General features: G+C 49.1%; 8 protein-coding genes across 8 annotated transcripts; 5 read left to right on the top strand and 3 right to left on the bottom strand.

The window, feature by feature from the left end:
- Positions 1-1831: 1831 nt before the first annotated feature.
- YALI1_E15521g (uncharacterized protein) lies at positions 1832-3577 on the top strand (the record flags this gene model as incomplete). Its single annotated transcript, XM_503868.4, has 1 exon — positions 1832-3577. One exon carries the CDS (start codon positions 1832-1834, stop codon positions 3575-3577), a length of 1746 nt encoding a protein of 581 aa, XP_503868.3.
- A 181-nt stretch (positions 3578-3758) lies between these two features.
- On the top strand, positions 3759-4334 carry YALI1_E15502g (uncharacterized protein; the record flags this gene model as incomplete). The annotated part of the gene is made up of 1 exon (XM_503867.4): positions 3759-4334. The coding sequence occupies one exon, from the start codon at positions 3759-3761 to the stop codon at positions 4332-4334; it is 576 nt and encodes a 191-aa protein (XP_503867.4).
- A 420-nt stretch (positions 4335-4754) lies between these two features.
- On the top strand, positions 4755-5684 carry YALI1_E15492g (uncharacterized protein; the record flags this gene model as incomplete). Its single annotated transcript, XM_503866.3, has 1 exon — positions 4755-5684. One exon carries the CDS (start codon positions 4755-4757, stop codon positions 5682-5684), a length of 930 nt encoding a protein of 309 aa, XP_503866.1.
- A 146-nt stretch (positions 5685-5830) lies between these two features.
- On the bottom strand, positions 5831-7075 carry YALI1_E15469g (uncharacterized protein; the record flags this gene model as incomplete). Its single annotated transcript, XM_503865.3, has 1 exon — positions 5831-7075. The coding sequence occupies one exon, from the start codon at positions 7073-7075 to the stop codon at positions 5831-5833; it is 1245 nt and encodes a 414-aa protein (XP_503865.1).
- A 1652-nt stretch (positions 7076-8727) lies between these two features.
- Positions 8728-9801, top strand: YALI1_E15452g (uncharacterized protein; the record flags this gene model as incomplete). Its single annotated transcript, XM_503864.3, has 1 exon — positions 8728-9801. The coding sequence occupies one exon, from the start codon at positions 8728-8730 to the stop codon at positions 9799-9801; it is 1074 nt and encodes a 357-aa protein (XP_503864.3).
- A 196-nt stretch (positions 9802-9997) lies between these two features.
- On the bottom strand, positions 9998-10787 carry YALI1_E15432g (uncharacterized protein; the record flags this gene model as incomplete). The annotated part of the gene is made up of 2 exons (XM_503863.4): positions 9998-10560; positions 10724-10787. The coding sequence occupies 2 exons, from the start codon at positions 10785-10787 to the stop codon at positions 9998-10000; spliced, it is 627 nt and encodes a 208-aa protein (XP_503863.2).
- Positions 10788-11598: 811 nt separating this feature from the next.
- Positions 11599-11850, bottom strand: YALI1_E15421g (uncharacterized protein; the record flags this gene model as incomplete). The annotated part of the gene is made up of 2 exons (XM_068282986.1): positions 11599-11679; positions 11722-11850. The coding sequence occupies 2 exons, from the start codon at positions 11848-11850 to the stop codon at positions 11599-11601; spliced, it is 210 nt and encodes a 69-aa protein (XP_068139087.1).
- Positions 11851-14151: 2301 nt separating this feature from the next.
- On the top strand, positions 14152-15945 carry YALI1_E15398g (uncharacterized protein; the record flags this gene model as incomplete). Its single annotated transcript, XM_503862.3, has 1 exon — positions 14152-15945. The coding sequence occupies one exon, from the start codon at positions 14152-14154 to the stop codon at positions 15943-15945; it is 1794 nt and encodes a 597-aa protein (XP_503862.1).
- Positions 15946-17054: the final 1109 nt, after the last annotated feature.

The raw sequence follows: 17054 nt of genomic DNA, 5'->3' as shown, positions 1-17054 counted from the left end.
ATCTATAGCCGTGTTTAATCGGGGAGCGGAGAAGTGGCGACACTTACTACTTGTAGTAGTGCGTTAGTCCGTCATTTTTAGGAGCCTTTTTTGGTTCTGAAAAATGTCACGTTGATCCACTCTAATCGTGTGTCTCACATGGAGAGCAGTTCACTAATCAGCACTTCATGGTCCACTAATCAGGTTGAATGTGAGTGATTGTGTCAATGGAGAGACATGGGGTTGTTTGTGGGGTGCGTTAATATATCGGTGATGATATTTTAACGGATTTGTCGTTGTTGAACTGATTTTGAGCGGTATATATAGAGAGCTATTATTTGCTAGGTACAGTACCGAGATGTTGCCGACTTATGAGACACTCCGAAGACGGTCTTGAGAGAGGAGATTACATAACCTTCTTGACTTGGTGGGACAGCAGACTGGGATGGAGAATCGAACATGAGGACGGCAACAAGACCATCCAGTGACGTGGAAAACACAGACAGACGCAATAGTACAAGCACGTGACTAACCCCACTAACTACATCAGAGCACATCACGTGATTGGACTATATCGTGTAGAGAGATGTCAGAACCTGCTGCCGGGGACGGTATGAGTATCGGTACGAGTACCGGTACCGGTACTTCGTTGAGACCAGCTATACTAGACCAACCTCTCAAAGTCTCTGAAGTTCATGTGGCAGCTGGTAAGTTGCAGTCTGTTTGAAATGGAAGATGGTTGTTTTGAATGTCCGTTTTCATCCGTATTTATTTGATTTTTGTAAATAAAAAAATTTCAAAATCTCCAAAAAATCATGCCAAGAATTTCATCCAAAACAAGGAGTGAGTGGGATACGTGAGATACCATGTAACCGTACAGTAGGCCACAGTCGGCCCAGGTATTTGTACGAATATCTTGGTGGAAATATACGGAGCTGTTTGGGAAAGATCTGGCTACAAGTTCCACCATTTTGTACATGTATTTCTTCACACAATTGTCCATGTGAGGACATGTGTCTGACTGTCTCTTTGACAGTGATCCCTAAGATATGAGTCTGATATCGGTTGTTTGGGGTCTTGTTTGGGGCCTTGTTTGACGGAGTATAAGCTCAATAGTGTATGTACTGGCGGTAGTTTAATCAGATGTTCCACAGATGTTATCTACAAGTACATACCGTAGTAGCATGACTTCAACTGTACTCTTAGCGGTATCGTACATATAGCACAAGTATTAGTCGTACAAGGACAAGGACAATCGGATGGAAGTGACACAATCGGACTCGTGTCTAGATCCACATCCGATAAAAAAACGGAAAGCAACACGGCCACTTTCTTGGCTGCACCGGCCACCGTGTAGTTCCGCGCCAGGGTCAAAAATTTATACACTCTTTTAACTCGGGTGAAATTTGCTTCCGTGAGCTTGTCAGAGTTCAATATCGGGCTGCCAGCGAGGGTATGGCGCAATTGAGACTAACTCAGAGGCGGCCCGTGTCTGTAGAGTGTTGCCGGCGTCTTTTCCCGCCATCTTATCGATCGGATCGCATGCCAATACTTGCTTCCAAAGCCTTGTCTCCCCCGAGCTATGGTTCCAGTTGCTCCATACTGTGCGCACCTGCTGCACCACGCGACAGGAGGTTGAGTTGCAAACAAGCGTCAACGGACGCCACGGTGCCTCTGTAGGTTTCAGACTGGGCCATTTCGCATGCGGATGAGCCCAAAAGTCTGATGAGATGGATAAGATAAAAGTGTGAAAAGTGAAAGTGTCTTCCACCCAGATTCCTCCACCCAGGTCCCTCCTGCTAGATCCTTCATCCCACCACCCTCCCGACCATAATTCGACGCCTCCCCTGCCATGCCACGCATTCTGGCAAGAACCCACCCTGGCTCCGACCCAAACTCGTACCCCATCTGGAGAGGCAAAAACCCGTTTGAGGACGAGCAGGAGACGGAGAAACTAGCAGCTGCCATCTTCAAATCTCGAGACTATGCCACATACTACGCATGGACACTAGCAGGCCTGCTGGTGCTGCACGTCATGCGATACCAGGGCCGCAAGCTGCTGGCACTGCTACAGAAGAAAGAACACAACAACAAAAAGAAGTCGCTGTTCGGACGACTACGCATCTTCCACAAAATCGACCAATGTCTGCTATACCACCCGGAGGGAGAGGGCCGGCTTGATGTAGCCACGCATCTCGTGACTCTCATTTTCATGGCAGCCACGGCCTTCCTGCTCTTTTACAACATCACCCACTTCATTGTCTTTGGATTCAGAACCGGATTCGTCATTGCAATCAACTTCCCAATGCTCTACATCCTGGGGGCCAAAAAGACACCCCTGTCCTTCCTGGTAGGATGGTCTTATGACCAACTCAACATCTTCCACCAGGTGGTTGGAATGTGCTGTGTGTACGCGGCCGTCATGCACGCGGCCGTATTCGCCTACTACTTCAATCCCATGTACTTGATCACCGAGTTCTGGTCGATCATGGGCATCTTGGCCTTCGTGGCCTTCGTCGTCATTGGTCTGACTAGTCGGCAAAAGTTCAGAGAAAACCATTACGAAATTTTCTACGTCGTGCATCTGGTAGGCATGCTCGCGTCACTGGTGGGCTTGTACTACCATATTCCGATCGCCAAGCCCTTTGCTCTAGCTGCTGGAGCGTCCGTTGTCTACGATAGAGTGGCCAGGGCTGCAGATGGATACAGAGTGGCTAGAGCATACCTGGAACTTCACAGTGGAGACACCATCGTTGTAAAGATTCCCAAGAACCAGCCCAGGGAGCTGCTCGGCTCACTGAGCTACTACCCGTCCTCTTGGAACCCTCTGAATGTCGGCATCCTCATCACAAACGGCCTCATTCACACTCTCAACTTCTTCATTGGCCTGTTCAACAGACAAACCAAGCTGAAATGGCATTCAGGGCAGCACATGTTCATCACTTTTCTGAGATGTAGGCTTTTCGAGTCGCATCCCTTTACCATTTCGTCGAATTATGATCACGAAGACAACCTCGAGTTCATTATCCGAGTACGAAAAGGGTTCACCAAGTCGCTCAAGGAAAAGCTGCTGGCCCAAATGTCTGCCAACGGGCTGTCTGAAGCCGATTCCCGAAAAATCAGCTGGACCGTCATTCTCCATGGTCCCTACGGAGTCAAGCCTCTTGGTTTGTTTCAGCCGCCTGCCCCCCAGGAAATTGCAGCAACCGAAAACAGCTGCCTTGTGCAGCAGCGCAAGATTGTGCTTATTGCCGGCGGATCAGGCGTGGCCTTCACCTTCCCACTCATGCTGCAGCTGGCGCACCAGAAACGGGAAGTCGAGTTTATCTGGATTGTTCCCGACCGCACTTTTGCCACATGGGTCGATCTCAGCCACCCGCGTGTGCAGAATGCGTCTGTTTTGATCCACGAGACCAAGACACAGGGCAGACCGGATATCACCGAAATGGTGCAATCGCGGCTCAAGGGATCGTCGTCTTGCGATTGGGTGTGTGTCTGTGGACCAGACATGCTATTGAGACAAGTGAGAAATAATGTAGCGGAGTTACGGGGCAATGGCCAGAATGTGGAGCTGTTTGCCGAGCGGTTTGGATGGTAATTTTCTCGGTTTAGCAAGTCCAACACAATTGCATCTACTGCAACACAACTGCAGGTGTATCTCAGTAACGGGGCTGCGGGCATTTCACGGCAAACTTGCACCTGCCTAGACAGTCGTTTTTCCATAGCAACTTCAGTCCCGCCAAAATATAGACCAGGTATTTATATAGATCAATGAGCACATGATACTAGACTACACAAAGATAATCAGCGAATTACTTCTGACCAATATGAAACTCAACGTTGCCTTTGCCCTGTTTGCCCTGACAGCTCCTGTCACTGCCCAGAGAGGCGGATGGGGTGGAAACCACAACCGACCCGATAACAGCGGACCCAATTATCCCGAGTCCAAGGGCTACCAGTACGAGCTCAAGGCGTTTGCCCCCGGAACCCGTCTCCACAACCAGCCCGTTGAAATCAAGGGCAAAACCATGGAGCTTGATGACAAGTACAAGCGTCCTGACTTCACCGTTGAGTACCATAACTCAAACGTGAACATCAATGAGCGAGGCTGGAGAAAGCAGCGAAAGCACATTGAAGTCGACGGTCAAGGCAAGCTTACTGCTGAGGACGGATGGGGTCGACCCTTCGTTTACAACTACTGGGAGTTCACCGGTAACCAGGAGACCGTTATGCCTTTCACCTGGAACGGAGTCAACCAGTTTTACACTTGTCGAGGTGGCCCTATCTATGCTCAACAGGGATCTCCCAAGTGCCGCAACCCCCAGTACTTCCAGCTGATTGGATACCGTTCTTGATGGTAATATTAATTGTCTGTAACTAACTCTTATTTCTTCAATTATGAGATGTGTTTAAATGGTATAATTGCGATTCCACCAACAATGGAAACTTTCTATCTGTATCCAATGCCTTCCACTAGTTTATGCTACTAGCTTTCATCTTATGGAGTGCATTACGCCTCCTTCCACACGATCAAAACGGTTGATTTCTAATATTCAACTCTATTTGACTGAATAACCCAGGTGTAATACATTACACATGCATTACATCGCATGTTTAAGACACATTTCTTTGTTACTAGCTTATTACACTGCATATATTATGCACAGTAAGTTATTACTACTGATCTTCTGGAAAACACCATCGCGAGATAGGAACAATATATAATGACATCCTAGAGCGTCATTTTGATTATTATCTTCACAAAAAGACAAACAATGACTACTACTACCACTACTACTACCGCTACTACTGCTATGGCCAAGGCCATCGATAAGGTCTTCACAGCTCCCGAACAGTCTGAAGGAGTTGGGGCCCGAGTCAGACGAGCCATCGGTACTCCAAAGCTACGAAACTTCAACCCTTTTATTATGTTTGACCACTTCAAGGTCCCTTCAACAGCAGGATTCCCTGATCATCCCCATAGAGGTCAGGAGACTATCACCTATGTGATTGATGGAGCTGTTGACCACGAGGACTTTACTGGAAGCAAGGGTACTTTGAATGCTGGAGATCTGCAATTTATGACTGCAGGTAAAGGAATTGTTCACGCAGAGATGCCTGCAGCTGGTCCAAACGGTGAGGTGCAGGTCGTGGAAGGAATCCAACTGTGGGTTGATCTTCCTGACCACCTCAAGAACTGCGAGCCCCGATACCGAGATCTGAAGGCCGCAGAGATCCCTACTGCTCAGTCCGACAAGAAGGATCTTACTGTCAAGGTAATCTCAGGCCAGGCTATGGGCGTGGACTCTGTCAAGGATCTTGCTTACACTCCTGTCTGGTACCTTGACTACTTCACCGAATCCAACTACGATGGAACAGAAATGAGCCAGACCATGCCTGCTGGATTCAACTCTCTGCTGTACGTTATGAAGGGCTCTGCTATTGTTGATGGCAAGGTCATAAATGCTCACGATGTTGCTACTCTGTCTACCAAGGGTGAGACTATCGACTTTACCCCTGCTCCCAACTCTCGAATCATCATTATTGGAGCTCAGATTCTTAACCAGAAGACTGTCCAACACGGTCCTTTCGTGGCTTCTTCCGAGGAAGGAATCATGAATGCCTTCATGGACTATCAGTTCAGCAGCAACGGCTTCGAGCGAGCTGCTACCTGGGAGTCAGAAATCGGTAAGAGAATGATGTGAGAGAGACATTCACGTATGTAAATAACATATAGAGAGAATACTAACATCGAATATTGAATGGAGATAACTATACTCATTACTAACTGGATCATGTAACATCGGTGACTCTTTATCTAATGTAATAGATTGTATTTGAAGGTTGCTGTTTAAATAATATCTGTAATGCCCATGAAACGGGCAAAGCTCTCGAGAACGAGCTGCTTACTGAGGTTCTTTCCAATGAAGACGAGCTTGGAAGGATGCTTATGTCCAACTTCTGACAGATTCTCCACCTGACTGGTATCCATAACATCATAAGTATCTCGAACACCCTGGATCACTCGGACGTTTCCGTTGGTGTCTACCAGCTTACCCTTTGTTCTGTGGATCTCGACGGGCACTCCCAATAACTGGTTGTCCCAGGTGGCCTGCTGGATATAGCTCTCGAGCTGTTCAGCCTGCTGCAGCGAAACAGGAGGAAAACCAACGGAAACAGTGGTGATTCTGTGGTCATGCCATCCGTGATCGTGAGAATGTGCGTGCTCAAGGTTCACTTTTTCTTCGTAGGCCTTGAGGTTGAGGATTTTCGGCAGCTCAATCTGTCCATAGGTGGTCTCGATGATCGGTGCCAGGCCGTTGATACCTTTGATTCTGTTCTTGATATATTCGAGCTCTTCGGCAGAGCCAATCTTGTCGACCTTGTTTAGAATAAGAATGTCGGCGTGGGCGATCTGGATGCAGGCTGTCGATAGCGGTTGAAGCTCCTTGTTCTCCCCATGATGTGCATCGTCGACAGTCACGTCATCCAGACACTTTACGATGTTGGTTGCGTCCAGCACAGTCACAATTCCGTCGAGGTAGATGGAAGATGCAAGCGCAGAGTCCAGCCAGAACATGTTAGCAATAGGGCCTGGATCCGCAACTCCGGTGGTCTCCAGCATGATGAGATCAAAGTTGCCCTTCTTGGTCATGAGGTTCTCGATGGCCGCCACCCCCGAATCTTTGACTGTGCAACACAGACAGCCGTTGTCGAGCTCGAGCCATTCCTCAAAGATCTGACCGTCTTGAGTGACAGTAAGGGATCTCTCCACCTCGGCCGAGTCTCCAAACTCGTTCAGAATGATGGCGATCTTCTTTTCCTTCTGTTTGCTGAGGAAATTGAGCAGTGTACTTTTGCCTGAGCCCAGATAGCCGGTGATGATGGTGATGGGCACACGGTCTTCGACCTGGGGCACGTCGAATGTGCTGTAGTGGTGTTCACTCTGGGTCTGGAACATGCCAGTAGGAGGAGGTCCCGAAACAAGCATTGGGATTTCGTCGTCGTCTTCGTCAGCTCTTGTTGTGGGGACAGTTGCGTCTGTCTTTGTGTCGTTAATGGTCTTAGCGACCTTCTTTTCGTCCGTCGAAGCCATCTCTTATATATATTTTTCCCTGGCTTGTCCCTCTGTGGTTATGCGGTTATCACCGCGTAGCTAAACTTTTGCATCTCTAGTTATGCACGTCAACCTTATCAGTCTGGGGAAGACTACTGTAGTCAGAACCGCAAAGGTTCTCAGGTCCAGCAATTAGCGGGCGGGGGGCGTGTTGGAGGAGATGTATTGGTTTCTTCAGTTTATTTCTGTCCATTCTGAACTGTTTCGTTGCTTTTGTGTCGTCAACTTATCGTCTACAGTACCTTCCTAGTCTCCTATGTCGATGATCAGTCAGCATCATAGTTGCAGCACGAAATGTTCTCATACGAGTCAGCGAAAGAATCGGTTCTCCTGCACTTATTCTGCTCATGTGTGTACTGTAACCTCCTTTATGCCAATCACAGACGGGCAATATATAACGCAGGTATTGGACAATTAAAAAAGTATGGGAAGGGTCTTTTGAAAGAAGTGGAGTGAGCGTGCCTCAGGAATTGAGAGAAGATGGCCATCAACTTTCGGTCATTGCAAGTCATTGTTTTTTTCAACACAAGCATTCAGAGTTGCCCAAGTAAGCATAGCCAACCATTGTCTTTAGTCAGCTTATTTTAGCCCAAGACCTCTCCCTTGTTCCAACTCATGTTCCAACTCATCTCCACAGTCCATTTAACCACCTACTTCGCACCACTGGGTATTGTACAGTACAAGTAATACCGAGTACAAAACAGAGTCACTGAAAACACGCCAGTTCAATTGGCACGCGGAACAGCACCAATATCACTGTTTACTCAAACACTTCCCTGTAACCGTGATGATTCCAACACTTGACTCTACGGCCTTCTTCAGACAACCACTCACCGGTAGGTACAGCACGAGCAAACACTCTCTACTTGTACAATAGTAGAACAACGCCCTTGAACACTCCATTCGAGACCAACAACCACGCCATAGTCAACACCAGACCCGCACCTCTAATTATAAGACCAGCCATTCCCAGCACTTTCCAAAACCACATGTCTCAAGGTCTGTTTTCTGAATACGAGTTTGACAGGTGACATTGGACAGACCTTTCAGCCAATGGAGCATTGCGCCACCAGGAAGAAAACAAAACAATTGTTAACCACCAGAAAGTGCCACATCATGAACATCTTGTCAGACATGTTGACCCGCCGCATTCTACTATTGCCCCCAAGCTGCTCCTACAATACTGGTACAATACTTGCTCTCAAGTCCCATGTGGCCATCAGACCATACGAAGCTTATCAACACCTTAAACCGGTACCCAATGCTCCCAACGAAACTCTGGACAATGATCATCCATGGAATAGAGAAGAAGGAGGAGAAGGACGAGACGCACAAACCAACACGGCATTCGGCAGTGCCTTTCTTTCACAACACCGCTTACATAATCAACATCATCCAAGGGGCCGCGGCACGCCTAATCAAGCAGCTACCTGTGCTCGCATGCGCGCTATCTAAGGCACCACTCGGTGTCATCCCCACTTGCAAAGGATCTAAACCCAAACCCTAACATCGCAGACTGCAGATGCGCACACATACTACATAAGTGGGTTCTTCCGGACAACTTTAAAAGCTCACACTCTTGTATTGAATCTCCAATTCCATTCAATTCAGTTCCATTCATCTCACTCAACATGTCTTCTAACCCGTCATTTGTTCTTCGAAAGCCATTGGATCTCGTCTTTGAGGATCGGCCCGACCCCAAGATCCAGGACCCCCACTCCGTCAAGGTGGCAGTCAAAAAGACCGGAGTTTGCGGCTCGGATGTCCACTACTATCTGCATGGAGGAATCGGCGACTTCATTGTCAAGGCTCCCATGGTTCTAGGCCATGAAAGTGCCGGAGAGGTGGTTGAGGTTGGTCCTGAAGTCAAGGACCTCAAGGTGGGAGATCGAGTGGCTCTCGAGCCCGGAGTGCCGTCTCGATTGTCACAGGAGTACAAGGAGGGACGATACAACCTGTGTCCTTGCATGGTGTTTGCTGCCACCCCTCCCTACGACGGTACTCTGTGTCGTCACTACATCATTCCCGAGGACTTTTGTGTCAAGCTGCCTGATCATGTGTCTCTCGAGGAGGGAGCTCTTGTGGAGCCTCTGTCCGTGGCTGTCCACTGCAACAAGCTGGCCAAGACCACTGCCCAGGACGTGGTTATTGTATTTGGAGCTGGCCCAGTCGGACTGCTAGCCGTGGGAGTGGCCAATGCCTTTGGATCATCTACCATTGTGTGTGTTGATCTTGTTCCCGAGAAGCTGGAGCTCGCCAAGAAGTTCGGTGCCACTCATACGTTTGTACCCACTAAGGGAGACAGTCCCAACGAGTCTGCTGACAAGATCCGAGCTCTGATCAAGGGCGCTGGTCTCTCTGACTCGCCCAATGTGGCTTTGGAGTGCACCGGAGCTGAGCCTTCTATTCAGACTGCTGTTTCTGTGCTGGCCACTTCCGGTCGACTTGTGCAGGTCGGCATGGGCAAGGATGACGTCAACTTCCCTATCACCAAATGCATTGTAAAGGAGATTACCGTGCTCGGATCGTTCCGATACTGCCATGGTGACTATCCCCTGGCTGTTCAGCTGGTTGCTTCTGGCAAGATTGACGTCAAGAAGCTGGTGACCAACCGGTTCACCTTCAAGGAGGCTGAGCAGGCGTACAAGACGGCGGCCGAGGGCAAGGCCATCAAGATCATCATTGACGGTCCCGAGGAGGAGTAGCTGTGAAGTAACTTAGTGAATCTACAACCGGAACATCTATACTGTAAGAAAATATCGATTTTTGTAATAGCGAGTTGAATCTATTATGTTGAAATAAGTTATGCTATAAATAGTTGAGTTGTGAGCGGGTTGTTGAAGGGCCGCTTGGCGTAGGCCGTTTTCTGTTGCTTATCAGTAAATACCTAATAGAGGCATTTTACTTCTGCTTGGCAGCGAGCTCCCGGTCTCGCTTAGCGTAGATCTCACCGGTGAAGGGTTCCTCGAACTTGAGAGCAATGGAGTACATGAGCGACACAAAGGCGGTGATGAGCAGGCCTGCGGGCTTGGCGTACCACAGAGCGGAAGCCAGGAAACACAGAGTGGAGCCGTGGTACATGGGGTTGTTGGACACATTGAAGGGGAAGCCGGTGACTCGCTCGTTCATGAGAATGCCAAAGTAGTCGCCGAGGTAGGTTCCGGTGACGCCCAGGGCGTACATGGAGGTAAGGACCAGCACGTTGCCAACAGCAAACAGCACAATGGCCAGAGGCTTGACAATGTCAACGTAGGTGACCGACAGCAGAATGGAGGTGGGCTGCTGCTCAAGAGCCTGGTGGTAAAGGTAGTCTCGGAAGATACCGAGCGAGAAAATGGTGATGGCCAGCAGATAGCATCCGGTCTTAGCTCCTCCAGCCAGCTTAGTCAGAAAGTGGGTGTTGTACTCGGCTCGAGCAACAATGTTCCAAAAGATGGGGTTGAAGGCGATGGAGCCCAGGACGACTGTGTTAGTTATGTTTAAGGGAGGGTTGTGGCCCTGGCGTGGGGTGCTAGATCGGTGGCTAGGGGATTAGTTCCATCAGCTTCTTACACCGTGTACACATGATTGTGGGGTACAAGTGTGTGTAACAGGGGGCCGAGGGACGCCAATGGTTGCGGTACTCACTCCAGAGGCTCTTCTGGTCGTAATCCACGTTGAAGTCGGCAACAATCTTGTCAGGAAAGGACATTGTAATTTCTGGTCTTCGGAAATCTGATTCTAAGAGAGTTTTCCAGAGAGCCAACCAGCTCGGACAGCTTCACATGCGCGGTTAGGGTTGACATTTCACATGACGCGTCTGAGCTGTGCGTGGGCTGAAGTACACACTTGTTGGGTGAAGGGGGAGAGGCCACTGGTTGTGTATTAATATTGTTAGAAGTTGTACTGTAGCAGCCATTCAATTAGTGTCCGTTTCTGAATCAAGTCACTTTCGAAAGAAATAAAAAAGCCAAAGAAACTCGGCCACACTAAGGGAGAGTTTCGAGATTTCATCGAACTAACATAAATGAATGTATATGCAGAAAAAAAAAAACAGAAGTTTGCGAGAAGACGGATTTGGCCAATGAGCGGTATTTGCGGGAGTTGTAATATCCGTCTGAATCAGCTCAACGAGAGGGGTTTAATGGTGTTATAATAACTTATCTTTTTCTCGCGGATCGAATCATTGATTGACCGTTCAGTCTTGCCAGATCATGTATCTGATGCGGCTAACAGAAGATAATTCTGCAAGCTCAAGTAATACGACTACCACTACTTACGGGGTACAAGATAGTACCTAGTTGGTCACGTGACGTAACAAGGGTGAATTTAGTACTTGTACTTGTACTTTTACTTGTAATATTTTCAATTGTCCGTTTCTTGAGACGGTGATTTTGGCATGGGTCTGTAGATTAGACAGTCCTTAATCAACGGTGGAATTTCATTCATACACTAAATTTCATAATTCCTTGGAAATCAGAAATAGTGGAATAAATCCAGTAAAAACCACCATTCTGCCCAAATCAACGCCAATTATCTATTTCTTTACGAAAAACGAAAATCCCCACCAAATTACATCCCCTAGCACCACCATTACCACTTCCCTGGCCCAACCTGCATGGGTCAAGCATACAGTTTAATTACACCTGGGGGTGGGGCCGAATGCGGTCCATGTCGAATGTTGGTGCGAGGTCGAATCCCGAGATGAATATATTCAAACTACTATCTGAATGAGAAACAGACGGTATGTAACGGTGTAGCATTTGATACCACATGTCGGTTTTTGGTTGGAACGTTTTACGTCAGTGTGGAGAGACACCTGGTGGTGCTGGGTGTGTAAGAGTGCGCGATGATGTGGGAGACTGAAGATGATTGCCAGCAGATGGTTTCCAGCACCCAGTCAAAGACTCACGACAATCGAGTTCATGTAGTGCCTTGTCCAGTGCTCTGCATCACTTGATCTTGTGGTTGCCGAGCATGACGACGCAGCAAATGGCAAAGATGAAGGGCACCGTCACGTACTTGAAGAGAAATCCAGAGTGGAATGAGGCAAACAGCACGAGGGTGGCGAAAATGACCACCGAGGTGGAGGCCGACGGCAGTTGTTCCACCAGCTTGTTAACGTCAAAGGGCAGCGGGGGAATGTTGGCACGAATCTGCTCAATTTTCTCTATTGGCAGCTTGGCCTTGACCTTGTCGATGTGGGGCTGGAGAATAGGGGTGATTGCGTTCATGGAGGCTTTTTATCTGGCGTGGCAGTCCGTGTGTGCGCGTGTGTTTGGTTGGTATGGTTTAATGACCCGTCGTATCTTGGGTTGTGGTGATCAGCGTAAAAGTAGGCCGTCCTTCGTTTATTAAGGGCCTTTTATTATCTGGAAGGCTGGCTGGACTACAAGCTCTTGGACCGACTGACACACTTTTTTTTTGACAAGACAAGAAAAAAAGGGCAAACGCAAAACCAAACGCGACAGTGCCAATATCGCACATAATAATCACTCCTTCATGTACCCATTCACGTGCTTAGCAGCCGACACGACTGTGACGTGCTTTAGGCGACTGTCCCAGCGGGTTCTGGATCTCTTAGCAGCTTTATCGTACAGTACGAGTCGATTCTTGTATCGTAGGTCTCACACGTTGGCGCTGTTTTAGACTCCACACAGCTCGACTGACGATACAGTATCATCATACCCAAGGCTGTACAGTAGATGAAGGCTGTCAGCGAAAATGACGTGCCTGAGTCAAAAAGAAAAGTTTTCAAACACAAACGCTCGGAGGTTGGCCAACGGACTCGAGTAATCTCTGGGTTGCCCCGCAAACCCGCCAATATTTGGCGATATCGCTGTGGCATAGATACCAAAGATCGGCAAATCTAGGTTTGCGGGGTACAGGGATGTACCAGCCCGTTTCATGTGGCCTGGACAGGCACCTGACATGGTGTAGGCACGGTTTTGCGACACGGAGGGCGCGGAATCTCGACCGCCTCACGTGAGTGAACCGCTTACGTGAGCACCAAGCGGTTCCAGCCGCCGTCTGTTTGCTGTGATGGGAAATTACCCCCTCTGAACCCTGGCTCCATTACGCTCGCTGTTTCACTTTGCGAGTCAATCAGCCGCAAAGCCAAAACTGAGAGTGGGGGATCACGTGATGAGCCAGGAGAGGACCACAGCAAAATGAGCTACTAGTACCTTGTGGGTACGAAGCAAAGTGAGTAAGAAGCGAGCCAGAAGTGAAGAGGAGAGGATTTTTGGGAAAGGAACAAAACGGGATGCAGACAGTGCACATATTGAACAGCACACCCAACACTCGCTCAACACAATGCACAACATGCACCGTCGGATGCACACACGCATTCCGGAAGAAACGGCGTATTGTACGAGTAGCATAGTAGAGGCGGTTCAAAAACGGCCTCGGCATTGCGGCACGGAGATGGAGAAGAGAAGTATCGTACAAGTAGTCCGAGAGAAGAGAAGAAAATCGGCCGCCTTAGCTCAACGGTGATGTATCATTTGCGTTTCCCATTGATGAGGTGAGAGTACACGGACCAGACGGATTTAGACGGATTTAGACGGATTTAGATGGACTTTGACTGGGTTTCGTCTAGAACGGCATTAACCACCTCATCCAACCATCAGAAGACAGTGTTGTACTTTATCGGGGTACGTCTCGGCTCGGAAGAGCCCCTTAAAAGAGTGTGTTGTGCGTGTATCAACCCCGTTTGCATCGGGTTTAGGCCTTAGCGTGTGGGCTTGGCATACGACGAGTCGAATGGGAGTTTTCAGGGCCTGAACGCGCCATGTGAACCGACACTCGTAAAACTCGTACACAGGACATTCCAGACCACCAGTACACTATATAACGCACTTATTTTTTCTCACACTATCCCACTTGCCATATGGCGCACAACTTAGTTGAAAGTAGCTACTGTACGAATACTTGTACTGGTACTACCCCACTTGTGCCCCGCATGATTAACCGTGCAGTGCAGCCCGACAGAAAACGCAAAAGGAGAAGCCTCTGGTTCATCTCCAATCCACTTATATATACCGCGATCTGTTCTCCCTAAGACCCCAGGTAACATGACACAGATTATCCATAACGCCACCATCCCCAATATCCCCGTGGACCAGCTCTACGACGGCAAGATCACCGACTTCATTCGAAGCGGAGGCCACTCCAACGAAACCAAGCCTTCGGTGATCGATGCCAAAACAGGCCAGACTCTTTCCCAGGCGGAAATGTGGCAGCTGTCGGACAAGTACGCGGCACTTCTAAGCTCGCAGTACGGTCTATGCAGACACAGAGACAACGAGCTGGACCCATCCATGGGAGATGTGCTCATCACCTTTTTTGGAAACGTGATCCTCGCCCCTGTGGTCCATTGGGCTGCTCTCGACCTCGGAGCAACCATTTCTCCCGGATCCACAGGCTACTCGGCCCAGGATCTCGCTCACCAGTTCAGAGTCACCACTCCCAAGGTCGTTGTGTATGCCAAGGCGTTCAAGGATGTGGTGGACGAGGCTACGAAGCTGTACAACTCGCCCAACCCCCCCGCACTTGTTGAGCTCGAGGCGCTGGACAAACAGGCCCGAATGGTTGGAAACCACAAGGTCGAACACACCCGAAAGATCAAGCTGGCCCCCCACGAGTCGCGAACTCGAATCGCGTACCTTGGCATGTCTTCAGGTACCTCCGGAGGAGTTTCAAAGGCTGTCAGGCTCACCCATTCCAATCTCACGTCGTGTTCTGAAATCTCTAACAAAGCCTCCGAGTCCCTCGCAACTGACCAGCAGATCGCTGCCGCCATTATCCCCGTGTCTCATCTGTTTGGACTGTCGAAATTCCTCATTGGCAACCCCCACGCCGGAGCCACCACTGTCTATCACAATGGGTTCGATCTGATCGAGGTGCTGGAGGCACAGAAGAAGTATAAAGTCAACTCGTGGACCCTGGTACCCCCCATCATTGTACTGCTCACCAAACATCCCATTGTCGAGAAGTACATTCCTTCTCTCAGGGCCCACATGCGAGCCATCCTCTCGGGAGCTGCTCCTCTGGGTGCCAATGTCACAGAGGCTCTTTTGACCAGAGTCACTGGCAACAAGTTTGGCGAGTCCCCCGAGGGCGGTCTGCGAATCGTCCAGGGCTACGGACTTACAGAGACGTCTCCCGTAGCCACTCTGTTTGACCCCGAAGACAAGGAACGACACATTAGGTCGTGTGGAAAGCTCGTGCCCAACTCGCAGGTTCGAATTGTGAACGAAGACGGCGTTGATCAGCCCGCCTACGATGTGGACCCCAACGAGCTGGACGAGGCCATCAAACAGGGCACTCTGCCAGTCGGAGAGCTTTGGATCAGAGGTCCCCAGGTTATGGACGGCTACCATAACAACCCCGAGGCCAACGAAGCCTGTTTCGTCAAGGCTGACGATGCTGAAGCAGATACTGCCTACTATAACAGACACTGGTTCCGAACCGGAGACGTTGCTCTGGTCGACAAGCAGGGCAGATACATGATTGTGGACCGAACCAAGGAGATGATCAAGAGTCAGGGTAAGCAGGTTGCTCCTGCCGAGCTCGAAGACATGCTCCTGGGACACGCACAGGTGGCAGATACCGCAGTCATTGGTATTCAGGACGTGGAGAAGGGTAACGAGGCTCCCCGAGCTTTTGTTGTGCTCAAGGACCCGAAGTACGACGCTGTGGAGATTAAAACATGGCTGGACAAGCAGCTTCCCAAGTACAAGCAGCTTCATGCTGGCATCGTGGTGATTGATGCCATTCCCAAGAACGCCAGTGGCAAGATTCTGCGACGATTGTTGCGTGCTAGAAAGGACGATGTTGTTCTGGGTCTCAACAAGGCCAAGCTGTAAGACGAGATCCGAGGATGTACTCCGATGGTCTACCAACAAGAGGCGTGTAAGTTGCAACATTTGTGTCATGGATACATGTATAATAATATATTTTGGATGAGCAACAGTTGGAGATGATTGGTGTCTAGGTGTATTGTTTGATATCACCCCTACAGCATCGTACCAAACGGTCTAGATTGCAAGTACCTGCTACAATGGTTTGAATACACCATTGACATGAAGATAGTAGAAAGATAAGTGGTGGAACTTGTTCAGTCTGATCATACTACGAGCACACAACAAAGTGCTATACTGTTGCTCTTTCCCTGACTAAGAGCTGCGTTTGTGGAGAAAACCTCTGTATACCCATAGTATAGTAACCACTGTAAAAACCGGACGCTAGACCGAGATATAACATACCCAGAAGATGCCCTCAATTAAATTGCACTATTTTTGGAGCTGCCTGAACCTGAAGCTCTCGTAGCATTAGTCCTAAACTGCAGCCGTCAAAACTATGACGTCAAGATACACGTAAATCTGCACTATACCCCAACTGCGATACAGCGGTTCGAGACAACTTCTGCCAAGAATTAGTTTCCTGCTCTGGGGGTCGTCTTTCTGCGTCTTGTTGGGTAGTTGGCACAAGTTCTCGTACGACAGCAAATGACCGTCAATAGCTGCTCACTTCTCCGCCTGTTTCAGATTGCACATAAGTGGGGCGATGAGTGGGGTGAGATTGAGGGTGGGGTATACGGTACTACTTTTAAGATAATCCAAACAAATGATCAAATCAATCAATCAATCAAATCAATCAATATGAAAACAAATCCAAATCCTTCGTTCCCATTGACATTACTCCACAGTGAACACCGTTGGAACGTTGCCTGTCCCGTTGATTAAACTTCCGGGATGCACGGAGATATATTTGGAACGACGCTAACGGGGCTTCATGCTTGCTGTTATACGACGTTCAAGCATAGCAACCGACCAGGGCAGGGCTTGGAGGGGAACCATGACGTCAGTCTGGATGGTTGCTGGCATGGCGGCGATCCGAATCGCTACAGTACAGGCCGGTGAGAGCGCAAGTCCTGTCTAGTAGCTGCCAGTACATTCGGTGAGTTCGGCTAGTG

This window comes from Yarrowia lipolytica, chromosome 1E (genome assembly GCF_001761485.1).
Source record: "Yarrowia lipolytica chromosome 1E, complete sequence".
Lineage (NCBI taxonomy): Eukaryota > Fungi > Ascomycota > Dipodascomycetes > Dipodascales > Yarrowia > Yarrowia lipolytica.
This window is presented reverse-complemented; position numbering and strand designations above follow the sequence as displayed.